Source organism: Pongo pygmaeus, chromosome 1 (assembly GCF_028885625.2).
Source record: "Pongo pygmaeus isolate AG05252 chromosome 1, NHGRI_mPonPyg2-v2.0_pri, whole genome shotgun sequence".
Taxonomy (NCBI): Eukaryota; Metazoa; Chordata; class Mammalia; order Primates; family Hominidae; genus Pongo; species Pongo pygmaeus.
The window spans coordinates 2,706,280-2,720,226 of NC_072373.2; the positions used below are offsets into that span (position 1 = coordinate 2,706,280).

At 40.8% G+C, this 13,947-nt stretch overlaps 1 protein-coding gene across 4 annotated transcripts in view; it reads left to right on the forward strand.

Annotated features, from left to right (window-relative positions):
* SMYD3 (SET and MYND domain containing 3) overlaps nucleotides 1-13,947 on the forward strand; it is a 770,143-nt gene that overhangs the window by 169,890 nt on the left and 586,306 nt on the right. For all 4 annotated transcript variants that reach the window (XM_054446960.2, XM_054446950.2, XM_063666134.1 and 1 more), the window contains exons 3-5: nucleotides 127-234; nucleotides 5,134-5,191; nucleotides 7,216-7,352. In XM_054446960.2, the coding sequence (XP_054302935.1) occupies nucleotides 127-234; nucleotides 5,134-5,191; nucleotides 7,216-7,352 (303 nt within the window). The remainder of the gene's footprint in view (nucleotides 1-126; nucleotides 235-5,133; nucleotides 5,192-7,215; nucleotides 7,353-13,947) is intronic.

A 13,947-nucleotide genomic window follows, 5' to 3' on the forward strand; every position in this document is an offset into this window, starting at 1 on the left:
TTTTCTACTGTGCAGTTACATTTCAACTATTAAAATTTAATGTTTATGACTCTTGATGTTCAAAACCAGTATAAATGAAAGTTAAATTTTAGGTCACCTATGTTCTCCGCACTCTTGTCTTAATAGAAAAAAGCTTGGCCAGACCACAAGCGGGAATGCAAATGCCTTAAAAGCTGCAAACCTAGATATCCTCCAGACTCCGTTCGACTTCTTGGCAGAGTTGTCTTCAAACTTGTGAGTATAAAACTCATGAAATATAGCTGGGTTTTGGTTAAATAAGCATATGCAGTTGCATTTTCAGGTATACCTCAGAGATGTTGCAGGTTCAGTTTCATACCACCACAATAAAGCAAATATTGCAATAAAATGAGTCTCACAAATTTTTTGGCTTCCCAGTAAATATAAAAGTTATGTTTACATAACACTGTAGTCTATGAAGTGTGCAATAGCATTATGCCAACGAAAACAATGTACATACCTTAATTAAAAAATACATTTCTAAAAGTGCTAAGGATCATTAGAGCCTTCAGTGCATCATCATCTTTTCGCTGGTGGATGTTGATGGCTGCTGACTAATCAAATGGTGGTTGCTGAACTTTGGGCTGGCTGTGGCAATTTCTTAAAATAAGACAACAGTCGAATTTGCCGCATTGATTGCCTCTTCCTTTCGCAAATGATTTCACTGTAACATATGATGCCTCACAGCATCTTCACCAGGAGTAGGTTCCATCTCAATAAACCACCTTCTTTGTTCATTCATAAGAAGCAACTCCTCATCTTTTCAAGTTTTATCATGAGATTGCAGAAAATCAGTTAATTTTTAATCAGTTAATTTATAATTCTTCAGGCTCTACTTCTCTCTGTTTTAAAAAAATTTTTGCTTTTATTTTAGATTCAGGGGGTACATGTGCAGATTTGTTACATGGGTATATTGCATGATGCTGAGGTTTGGAGTATGAGGGATCCCATCACCGAGGTAGTGAGCATGGTACCCAGTAGCTAGCTTTTCATCCCTTGCCCACTCCCTGCTTCTTACCTCCCTCTCATATTCCCCAGTGTCTGCTATTCCCATCTTTGTGTCCATGTCCACCCAACATGTAGGTCTCAGTTGTAAGTGAAAACCTGTGGTATTTGGTTTTCTGTTTCTATGTTAATTCACTTAGGATAATGCCCTCCAACTGCATTCATGTTGCTCCAAAAGACATGATTTCACTCTTTTTAATGGTTGCATAATACTTCATAGTGTTTATGCATCACATTTTCTTTATCCATTGTACTGTTAATGGGCACCTATATTGATTCCGTGCCTTTGCTGTTGTGAATGGCACTGTGATGAACGTATGAGGACATGTATCTTTTTGGTAGAATGATTTATTTTCCTTTGGATATATACCCAATAATGGGATTGCTGGGTTGAATGATAACTCTTTGAGAAATCTCCAAACTGCTTTCCACAGTGGCTGAACTAGATTACATTCCCACTAACAGTAGATAAGTTTCCCTTTTCTCTGCAGCCTCGCCAGCGTGTGTTATTTTTTGATTTAATAATAGCCACTCTGACTGGTATGAGGTGGTGTCTCATTGTGGTTTTGATTTGCATTTCTCTGATGATTAGTAACGTAGAGCATTTTCCTATGTTTTTTGGCTGCTTGTATGTCGTCTTTTGAGAAGTGTCTGTTCTTGTCCTTTGCCCACTTTTTATTTTTACTTTTTGAGACAGGGTCTCACTCTGTTGCCCCAGGCTGGAGTGCAGTAGCGTGATCATGGCTCACTGCAGCCTCAACCTCTGGGGCTCAAGCAGTCCTCCTACCTCAGCTTCCCGAGTAGCTGGGACCACAGGTGCACGCCACCATGCCCAGCTAGTTTTTGTGTTTTTTCCTTTTTTTTTCTGGAAAGACGAAGTTTCTTCATGTTTCCCAGGCTGGTCTCAAACTCCTGGGCTCAAGAAATTCTCCCACCTCGGCCTCCCAAAGTGCTGGGATTATATAGGTGTGAGCCACTGTGCTGGCCCTTTGTCCACTTTTTAATGAGGTTGTTTGTTTTTTACTTGGTTCTGAATTGCTGAAGTTCCTTATAGATTCTGGATATTAGACCTTGGTTGGCTGCATAGTTTGCGAATATTTTCTTTGATTCTGTAAGTTGTCTATTTACTCCGTTGCAGGTTTCTTTTGCTGTGCGGATGCTCTTTATTTTAATTAGGTCCCACTTGTCAATTTTGTTTTTGTTGCAATTGCTTTTGAGGACTCAGTCATAAATTCTTTCCCAAGACTGATGTGTAGAAGGGTATTTCCTAGGTTTTCATCTTGATTCCAGTTCCTTTGTTCTTTCCGTCACATCTGCAGTTACTTCCTCTACTGAAATCTTGACCCCTCAGTGTTATCCGTGAAGGTTGGAACCAAGTTCTTCTGAATCTTCTGAACTCCGGTTCATGTTGATGTTTTGACCTCCCATTGGTAGAGCATAGGCAAAGTAGATTTACCACAAATAGTAAGGGCCCTGACATTTTAGGAATGGTAAATGAACACTGGCTTCAACCTAAAGTCACCAGCTGCATTAGTGCCTAAAAAAAAAGTCCACTTGTTATTTGAAGCCAGGCATTGAATTCTCTGTAGCTATGAAAGCCCTAAATGACATCTTCTTCCAATATAAGGCTGTTTCATCTACATTAAAAATCTGTTGTTTAGTGTAGCCAAATTCAATTATTTTAGTTAGGTCTCCTGGATCATTTGCTGCAGCTTCTATATCAGCACTTGCTGCTTCACCTTGCACTTTTTTAGATTTATGTATGTATGTATGTTTTGAGATGGAGTCTTGCTTTGTCACCCAGGCTGGGGTGCAGTGGTGTGAGCTTGGCTCACTGCAGCCTCTGCCTCTTAGGCTCAAGCGATTGTCCTGCCTTAGCCTCCTGAGTAGCTGGGACTACAGGCACCCACCACCATGCCCAGCTAAATTTTTTGTACTTTTAGTAGAGACAGGATTTCACCATGTTGGCCAGGCTGGTCTTGAGCTCCTGACCTCAGGTGATCTGCCCGCCTTGGCCTCCCAAAGTGCTGAGATTATGGGCGTAAGCCACCGCACCTGGCCACCTTGTGCTTTTATGTTATGGAGATGGCTTCTTTCCTTAAACCTTATGCACCAACCTTTGTTAACTTCCAGCTTTTCTTCTGCAATTTTCTCCCCTCTCTCAGCCTTCATAGAATTGAAGCAAGTTAGGGCTTTCCTCTGGATTAGACTTTGGCTCAAGGGAATGTTGTGGCTGTTTTGATCTTCTGTATCCAGGCCACTCAGATTTTCTCTAGATCAGCAATAAGACTGTTGTGCTTTCTTATCACTCATGAGTTCATGGGAGTAGCTCTTTTCATTTTCTTTCAGAACTCTCCCTTGTGTTGACAACTTGGCTGTTTGGTGCAAGAGGCCTGACTTATGGTCTATATCAGCTTTCAATATTTCTTTCTCACTAAGCTTACTCATTTCTAGCTTTTGATTTAAAATGAGAGATGTGCGGCTTGTCCTTTCACTTATAGGTCATTGTAAAGTTATTAATTGGCCTAATTTCAATATTGTTGTATTAGAGAATGCAGAGGCCCGAGGAGAGGGAAGAGATAGGGGAATAGCCAGGCAGTGGGAATAGCCGGTCGGCGGAGCAGTGAGAACACACACAATGTTTATTGATTAAGTTTGTGGTCTTACATGGGGATGGTTTGTGGTACCCCAAAACAATTACAGTAGTAACATTAAAGTTCTCTGATCACAGGTCACAGTAACAGATATAATAATAACCAAAAGTTTGAAATATTGTGAGAATTCCAAAATGTCACACATAGACACAAAGACATAAAGTGAGCACATGTTGTTAGAAAAATGGCATGGATAGACTTGTTCAATGATGTAAATCTTCAGTGCAATGTCTGCAAAGCACTATAAAGTGAAGTGTGATAAAATGAGGTATGCCTGTGTTATTCCTATTTAAGGCTGAAATTAACCCCATGTTAATGTAGAAGGTAGATTATTCCAGGGAGTGTCTTAAGACAAAAAAATTTGTTCTTTTCCTATTATTCATGGAATCTGTAGCAGTGAAGAGATACATAGCCTCTCTTTGAAGGCCCTGCTATCTTCTTGTGGGAATAAAGATGGAGGAGGTTCTATCTTTGTGGTATGAGATGGTAGTAATCTCTGTTACATTGCCTTTATAACTTGGGTATTGTAAACTAATGCACAGGGCAAGCATGTCATTTTCTACTTGCCTCTTCAAGGAAGATACTTGCCACTTACAAAAAAGGGCCGAAGAAATCACTTCAAAGAATTCTAGGAAAAAAGATAAGCACTCTTCCAGTTATAACTGCTTATCTTTTTTCCTAGAATTCTTTGAAGTGATTTCTTCGGCCCTTTTTTGTAAGTGGCAAAGCAGTAAACTCTGTGAAATCTTGCTGTGGTGAAGCCTTTTAGATTTTTTAACCCATCTTTAGTGTGAATATCTTTCTCAAATTATTGTAGGCTCCTGATTTGTCCTTCTCCTTTTTTTCTTTTTTTCTTTTTTGAGACAGGGACTTGCTCTGTTACCCAGGTTGGAGTATAGTAGCATGATCATAGCTCATTGCAAGCTTGAACTGCTGGGCTCAAGTGATTCTCCCTCCTCAGCCTGCTGAGTAGCTGGGACTACAGGTGCATGCCACCATGCCTGGCTAATTTTTGTGTGTTTTGTAGGCGTAGGGTTTTGCCATGTTGCGCAGTCTGGCCTTGAACTCCTGGGCTAAAGCAATCTGCCTGCCTCGGCCTCCCAAAGTACTGGGATTATAGGTGTGAGCTACCATGCCCCACTTTTTCCTATTGTTTACTGACTCTTTTGGCCAGTATACAATTTTATAGAGGGTTTTACGAATATCAAAATATGGGAAATTTTCGTACAAGAGTTTTGCATTTGGAGATTAAACTGTTGAGTGAAGATACAAGTTAGATTTTTATTTTAAAGTTGTTGATTAATTCAGTCTAATAAGAGTGATGAATAGAAAGAATATATAGAAAATGTTCTTTTTGATGGACTTTCATTTAAATATACAAAGGTACTCAAACATATTTGTTTATATATTGGAACACTTGAAATTGTCATTGACGTTTTCCCCTTTTCCTTCACAGATGGATGGAGCACCTTCAGAATCAGAGAAGCTTTACTCATTTTATGATCTGGAGTCAAGTAAGTGATTGTCTATCAGCATCTTAAAAAAATTTCTGTAATTTGTTTGCTGAGTTGGTGAATGGATTTATTTTTAACTACGTTTTTCTGTTTCTTTATGATGTGATGCAAAGCTAACAGAATTTATTTTTATATACAACTGTCACACTGGTTTATTTCACTTATTCCAGGGTAGCTTCATCCTGATAGGGGTTAGTAAAGCACCATAACGATGTTCAGGTTAGATGGGGTAGTGTAACCATTAGTCCAGTTGACAAAATCATTTTTCTTGTTGTTTTTCCTCCCTGTTTCCCTTCTTCTTGTTCTTGGTTTCCTGTTCTGGTTTCTTTTTGATGTCAGAGAATAGTGATTTAGTGAACAGGGGGATTCCACGGAGCTTTTAGGGTTACTGATCTTTTAGATATTAAGGAAGGTAGAAGGAACAGATGACTCAGTCTCTACAGCAGTGTGGAGCATCGTTCTTCTCCGAAACTACCATGTAGGTAGCCACTTTCTTGGAATGACTTAAAAAGCTTCCCATATCTGAGCGTTAAGCAAAGGTAGGCTTCGTTTTGCTTTCGTATTGGCACAGATCCTTTTCATTGAGGTTGTAAGTGATTTCAACTCAAAACTAGCCAGGGCACATACAGTAAATTTGCTGCACAGTTTAGTACTTCTGGATGGAGACAAGAAGATGATCTAGTACAGATTTATATAAGGTTGTGGGATATGAAGTTCCCATGATAATAAATTATTATTTAAGAAATCATTGGGTTAATTATTCTGTTGAATAAATAATCTAAAGAATGTGCATAGACATAAACAACAGAGTTATGCTATAGTTCAACTTGATGTATCTTTTCAAGTTTTAAAAGACAGCAAAGTATGCAAATTTTCTTGTTATATTACTGCTAGGTAATTAACATCTGTTACCATGGGTTTTACTCTTCACATTAGCCCTACTCGGTACTAGTGTCATACACATGACCTTAAGTGAAATACTCTCAAATGTTATTAATTGACCTGTTATATACTTTTAGCCTTAACACCCCATTTGTGGTATAATTGAAAATGATATTTAAAGGGGGTAGTATTGGCGTTAGAACTTTTTTTCTTCTTTTGTTTTAGAACCATCTCCTTCTGTTTGGGTTGATGCCACATCATATCTTGTTTTTTGTCTTTGTTTTTTGGAGATGGAGTCTCTCTTTTTGTCCAGGCTGGAGTGCAGTGGCACAATGTTGGCTCACTGCAACCTCCACCTCCTGGGTTCAAGTGATTCTCCTGCCTCAGCCTCCTGAGTAGCTAGGATTACAGGTGCGCAGCACCACGCCCTGCTAATTTTTATATTTTTAGTAGAGATGGGGTTTCACCGTGTTGGCCAGGCTGCTCTGGAACTACTGACCTCAAGTGATCTGCCTGTCTTGGCCTCCCAAAGTGTTGGGGTTACAGGCGTGAGCCACCGTGCCAGGCTCCTTTATCTTGTTTATTCAACTCAGATAACTTGATGTTGAAATTGCTGTGCTTGATCCCTCTTCTATTCATGATCTACTAGCCACGTGACACATTTAACCTATTTGAACTTTATCTGAACTTTTTAGTTCTTATTTTCTGTCTTTTTGCCTTAGAGGTGATGCTATTTATTAGTTTAGTCATCACCTAGTTGTAAATTATTTCATGGAAAAGTCTGCTTAAGTTTACTGACTTAATAAGAACTTACAATTGTTTGTATGTGTGTACAGAATGATGTAGAAAATCTGGTAACACACAACCTCACTGATTTTGGTTTTAATGCTTTTTCATATATATGCATACTTATGTTTTGATAGGTGTTTGATCTTACATTGCAGACAAAATTTGGCAGAATTTAATTGATAACATATGCATCATATTTAGTTGTCAAAAGATAAAACAATATGTATTTCCTCTTTGTCAAAATCCAATGTAAGGTAGGAAATATTTGGTTTAACAGCCAGCATTGAACACTTGAAAATTATCCTTTAGAAGTTTACTTTGAGATTGTGCTATTTATTTTCTCTTTAAAAAAGATATTAACAAACTGACTGAAGATAAGAAAGAGGGCCTCAGGCAACTTGTAATGACATTTCAACATTTCATGAGAGAAGAAATACAGGATGCCTCTCAGCTGCCACCTGCCTTTGACCTTTTTGAAGCCTTTGCAAAAGTAAGTGTTAAGTTTGCTCTTTGCTAATTCCATACATCAACCATTTGCTCCTTATTTTGTCGTTGGTTACAAAAATGTTGAGAATCTTGACAGGAAATTCAAGACCCTTAATGCCTTATATTACTTCCTTATCATAGTGAGTAGAGAATGAGAGAATGTATTGTGTGCATTGAAAACAGTATGAATTTTTCTGTTTTGTTAATATTCTTGTTATTGCCTGAGTATGTTCATTGTCAACTCTCAAAGTGTACCCTTGGAAGAAAGATTATGCTTTCTTTTCTCAGAAGAAAATAGCATATCCCATTATTTTTTGTGAATGGACTTGTTTGCCGTTGCATTGCATTCGTTGAGTTTTATGGTGGTGGTTTAAGCATAGAACCTGTCTTTGAAATGAAAAATTTATTGAAATCCATTTCTTTTCTTTTCTTTTTTGTTTTTAGACAGAATCTCGCTCTGTCGCCCAGGCTTGAGTGTTGTGGTGTGATCTCGGCTCACTGCAATCTCCGCCTCCCAGAATCAAGCGAGTCTCATGCCTCAGCATTCCGAGTAGCTGGGATTACAGGCATAAGCCACCACGCCCAGCTAATTTTTGTATTTTTTTTTTTTTTTGTAGAGATGGGGTTTCACCTCGTTGCCCAGGATGGTCTTGAACTCCTGACCTCAGGTGATCCACCCGCCTCGGCCTCCCAAAGTGCTGGGATTACAGGTGTGAACTGCCACACTTGGCCTCCTGAAGTATTTTTTTTTTTAATGATTCCGAGGGTTTATCTTGGCCTAGGGAGGAAGAGTGCGATGATTGATTTTTTTTTTTCTTCACTAGCCCATAGGTATGAAATGATTGCTTCTTGATATTTACCCTGGGATAGGGATGACAGAAACACCCCCTCACTGCTATGGATCTGCTGTCCTCGCTTTCTCACATTCTGTGTTTGCATTTGTTTTAATGTTGATCACAATTTAATAACAAGTAAAACATTACTTTTGACAATTTTGCCACTTATTTTGTAATTTGTAAGCACACATTTGAAGATATATTTATGCCATTAATATTTTAAGGCATGTTTTAAAATTTACTGTTTTCTGAAAAATTAAATGTAATTGGTTTGATTGCTGGAGATTTATTCCAGTTTTTCTCAAATGTATTTTTATTCTGTATGGTACATTTTTATGATTTTCTGATTGTCATCTTAGCATTATATTCTGGTTTATCTATAATTTAGAATTGATTTCAACATTTACTGGTTTCTTACAGTGCATCTGAAAACTTTCTCATCTATTTCATGTGCTTCTGAAAATTATAACCTATAGTATTATCGTGTACCGTGCCCAAGGCTCTTTTCATGTTCAACACTATAAACACAAACACCTACCGAAAGATAAAAATATACCTTATGATGATTATTACCTCATTCCTAGTGTTTGTGGCTATTCTGTGGTAATTATTTCTATTGTTGGAAAATGTTCCAGTGATAATTACTGATGTTATTAATATCCATGAAAAAATTTTAAAATACTTTCTGTTGCTACATGTAAAATGTGAATTACTATCCCAGTTCTTCTTTCTTTGTGAAGATTTTAGTCTCATGTATTTTATAATGAAATTCTCTCCATGTTGTATAGGGGGAAAATTCTGTTGCTATGATTAAGTGGACCAATTTTTAATACAGTGCTTACCCTTCTCCCCACATAATATTTGTTATTGCTAGAATAGTAGAACATATGCAGTTTTGAGATTTTGGGGCATAACTGGCCTTAGATGTGTCATTTCTGCATTAAAATATAGGTTAGTAATCAGATGAAAGCAACCAATAACCTACGGCCTCTGTACTTTCTGGTGAAAATTTTGTTAATGTTTTTAATTTGTATTTTTCTGCTTATAAATTTGTCCTTAAATCACTCCCCTCCTTCCTGCCCCCGACTCCTTCTCCCTCCTTCCCGCACCCCCCCACTCCTTCTCCCTCCTTCCCGCCCCCCTCCTTCTCCCTCCTTCCCCCCCAACTCCTTCTCCCTCCTTCCCGCCCCCCCACTCCTTCTCTCTTCTTCCCGCCCCCCGACTCCTTCTCCCTCCTTCCCGCCCCCCCGACTCCTTCTCCCTCCTTCCCGCCCCCCCCGACTCCTTCTCCCTCCTTCCCGCCCCCCCGACTCCTTCTCCCTCCTTCCCGCCCCCCCGACTCCTTCTCCCTCCTTCCCGCCTCCCCGACTCCTTCTCCCTCCTTCCCGCCCCCCGACTCCTTCTCCCTCCTTCCCGCCTCCCGACTCCTTCTCCCTCCTTCCCGCACCCCCCCACTCCTTCTCCCTCCTTCCCGCCCCCCTCCTTCTCCCTCCTTCCCCCCCAACTCCTTCTCCCTCCTTCCCGCCCCCCCACTCCTTCTCCCTTCTTGCGCCCCCCGACTCCTTCTCCCTCCTTCCCGCCCCCCCGACTCCTTCTCCCTCCTTCCCGCCCCCCCCGACTCCTTCTCCCTCCTTCCCGCCCCCCCGACTCCTTCTCCCTCCTTCCCGCCTCCCCGACTCCTTCTCCCTCCTTCCCGACCCCCGACTCCTTCTCCCTCCTTCCCGCCCCCCGACTCCTTCTCCCTCCTTCCCGCCCCCCGACTCCTTCTCCCTCCTTCCCGCCCCCCCTGACTCCTTCTCCCTCCTTCCCGCCCCCCCTGACTCCTTCTCCCTCCTTCCCGCCCCCCCGACTCCTTGTCCCTCCTTCCCGCCCCCCCCCCCGACTCCTTCTCCCTCCTTCCCACCCCCCGACTCCTTGTCCTTCCTTGTTCATGAAAGATCCTAAATTAACCTAAATGGATCCTGCAGCTTTCAGGGATGAGTCACTGAGCTCAGAATGTTGATGGTGTGTGATGGTGCAAATCACATCAAGCACACGGGAACTGGGTGAAGATCCCTGGGCAGAGATTTTTATCCCAGTCTGCTGCTCCTCTCCTCATTTTACTCTGGTATAAAATTAATTAATCAAAGAGAAGAAATGGGCACCATAGAAAAATAACAAAAAACAGCAATTAGTTTATTGAGGCCAGGTAAAGCCAGCCTTCTTCACAGCGTAAATTCAAAAGTCAGTTCATTAGGCTGTGGCATGCAACTGTCCCTGACTGACAGTTTGTACATACAGAGGAAGCTGCTGACTTCTGAATTTACGCTGTCAACAAGGCTGGCTATACCTGGCCTCAATAAACAAGATCTTGTTTTGTGTTTTTCTTTTGGTTCCTCTCATTTACATTCATTCAGGTTCTGTGCAGATAATAGACATACTAAGCTTATGTTTTAGCCCATCTTTTTTTTTTTTTTTTTTTTTTGAGACAGAGTTTTCGCTCTTGTCGCCCAGGCTAGGGTGCAGTGGCGCAATATTGGCTCACTGCAACCTCCACCTCCCAGGTTCAAGCGATTCTCCTGCCTCAGCCTCCCAAGAGTTGGGATTACAGGCGCCTGCCACCACGCCTGGCTAATTTTTGTATTTTTAGTAGAGACGACATTGCACCACGTTGGCCAGGCTGGTCTTGATCTCCTGATCTCGGATGATCCACCCACCTCGGCCTCCCAAGGTGCTGGGATTACAGGCGTGAGCCACTGCACCCGGCCAGTTTTAGCCCATCTAATTTTCATTGAAAGGTATATGGAATTCTGAGAACTTTTCTAAACTTGCTTATGTCTTCATTTTTTTGACTTTTAAATGATAGACATTTTCAAACACACACAAAAATAGAGGGACTAGTAGAATGAATCTTCATGTTTCTATCAGCTCGTTTCCCTGATTTTCAGACTCATTTTTTGTCTGTCATTTTTAATACTTACAGTTCACACAGATGTTCTTTCTCTTTGGAGTTTTAAACCTTCATTAGAATTAGTCTTTTCTTATCAAGTCTCTTGCCCTGCTGAGAGGTGTTTGTTAGTTGAATTTGAATTTGCTTAGCAAGTTCAGCAGACTTTTATTTATTTATTTGCAGGTCTAGCGTGTACAAAATACTCTTGATACAGGGTTGTAGAAGTATGTGGCTAATTCTAAATCTCAAAATTATCTATCAAGGCAGAAAACTTCAGCAGGTCAAAGTTCATTACTTGAAGAATATGCATATCTTTATCAAACTTGCACTTCCCATGAAAGGAAAGGGCTCGGGGAGGATGAGAAAGTTCTTAATCCCGAGAGCATATTTCATTGTCTGGTGAGCTGATGGCTTTTTCTAATGGAAACTCATGATTAATGCTTGAAAAGTTGGCAGTTTGTATTTTGAACACTGGAGTTTCTGGCGGAAAAATGGTGTGTCTTTCCTGTCGGACGGTGTTCTCAATGCTGAACGTGCATCTGCTGCGTAAGCCTTAATTTTACTTGGAAAATTTCTTCTGTTACTTGTCATTTTCCCGGTCATATTCCCAGATATTCCTCCTTTTCACCCCACTTCTTAGCATCAGTGTTAGTCTGACGCTGACTCTTTTAGCACCATTGTTAATACACACACACCCTAATAGCAATTGGGGTTTGATTGTGGAGTTTTCTGTATAAATATATCCTATCCACTTATGAATTTGTTGCCTGGCTGTAAAAACTGAATAACATGAGCCATAGGAAGGAGGAATTTTTCTATGGGTGGGTGTCAAGGAGGACCTCATATCAGAAGTAGAAACTGACGTAAATTTCAAAAGCGAGGCTGGTGTTGGGAAACAGTGATATACGGTGGTCTAGAAATGCTATTGGGGAGTGAGGGGTGTTGATTTCTTCAACCTCCTGAGGGAAATATATCAACCTCCTCCGGAGAAGGTTTTCAAAGGAAGTTGTTACCTGTGAAATACAGATTTCAGTTATATTTAGTAATTATAGTAGAGTTAGAATAAGAGCTTGATGTTTAAAATGTTTGTTTTGCACTAAATGTAATAGAAAGTGAGGGTAGGGATACTCCCAGAATTTCTCTAGAGGAGGGGATGCTGAGTGATAATCTGGTGGATGGAGAGGCTAGAGCAAATTACTTGCAGCTTTATTTGCATGTTTTTTTTTTTTTTTTTAAAAAAAACTTAGATTGTATGTTCCCTGGGGGGGTGTGTGGCTGAACGGAGATAAAAGTGTAAAGTGTGAGCAATGAAAGGTGGTAATTTCCACAGACAGCAATGAAGGTGTTCAAAGGGTAGGAAGTGTGCCGGGGATATACAGATGAACACAGGAGATGTGATTATTTATATGCTCATAAAAAATAAAGGCCAATTTCATCTTTGCTGGCTCTTTTTCACATTGTTTAGAGAAGAGAAGATGTATGTCTCCATCTCTACAAGCCCTTTCTCCTCTCTACCACACATTTTTTTTTTTTTATCTCCACTTCCATTTTCAAACAAAATTTCCTTTGAGTTTTTTTTCCCCCCTTTGGGAATAGGGTCTCACTCTGTTGCCCAGGCTGGAGTACAGTGGCGTGATCTCGGCTCACTGCACCTCTGCCTCCTGGCTTTCAAGTGAGTCTTGTGCCTCAGCTTCCTGAGTAGCTGGGATTACAGGTGTGCGCCATCACGCCTGGCTAATTTTTGTATTTTTAGTAGAGATGGGTTTTTGTCATGTTGGCCAGGCTGGTCTCAAACTCCTGACCTCAAGTGATCCGCCCACCTTGGCCTCTCAAAGTGCTGGGATTACTGGCGTTAGCCACCCCACCCAGCATCTGTTAGATTTTGAAATCGATTTATTGGTCAGGCACAGTGGCTCGTTCCTATAATCCTAGCACTTTGGTATGCTGAGGCAGGAGGATCACTTGAGCCCAGGAGTTTGAGACCAGTCTGGGCAACATAGCGAGATGCCATCTTTACAAAAAAACTTAAAAAAAAGTTAGCTGAGCTCAGGGTGGTACACACCTGTAGTTCCAGCTACTTAGGAGGCTGAGGTGGGAGGATTGCTTGAGCCTAGGAAGTCGAGGCTGCAGTGAGCTCTGATCTCACCACTGCACTCCAGCCTGGACTACAAAGTGAGACCATGTCTCAGAAAGATTTATCATGGCATAACAAATGCTGTGTTTAGTGTACTGATTGGGTCCCAAACACTTGCTACAAATATAGAAAATGTATATACTCCTAAGCATAAATATAGCCTTTGAAACTCAGAAAATTACAATTAGCTATTCAGTGTGCTGAGATGGGAGGATTGCTTGAGCCCAGGAGTTTGAGACTGCAGAGAACCATGATTGCTCCACTGCATTCCAGCTTGGGGGACAGAGTGAGACCCCAACTCAAAACAAACAAAAATTACAGTTAGAGAGAGGCCAAATTTAAATGGGAGGCTGAATAATATGATGGTTAGGTCGTTTTCCTCAGTAAAGTAAATAAAATTCTCTCCATCTCAATTTTCTTATCTGCAAATGGAAATACTAATACCTACTTCATAGATCTCAAGGAGGATCAACTGTAAGGTACTTAGTAGTGTCTGACACATATTATTAATTTCTACTACTGTTGCTCCCACCTCCTAGCTTTATTTTTATTGGATTATAGAACTTCAGTGTTTAAAGTCTCCCTGTGCTGTCATCTAGCCAAGAGTGCAGTCTGCCACTGTTTGTAAACTAGAGTCTCAGATGGTTGCTCACAGTTGTGCCCAGTGCTGGTGTCTCTTGAGATCCTGAGAATTACCTGT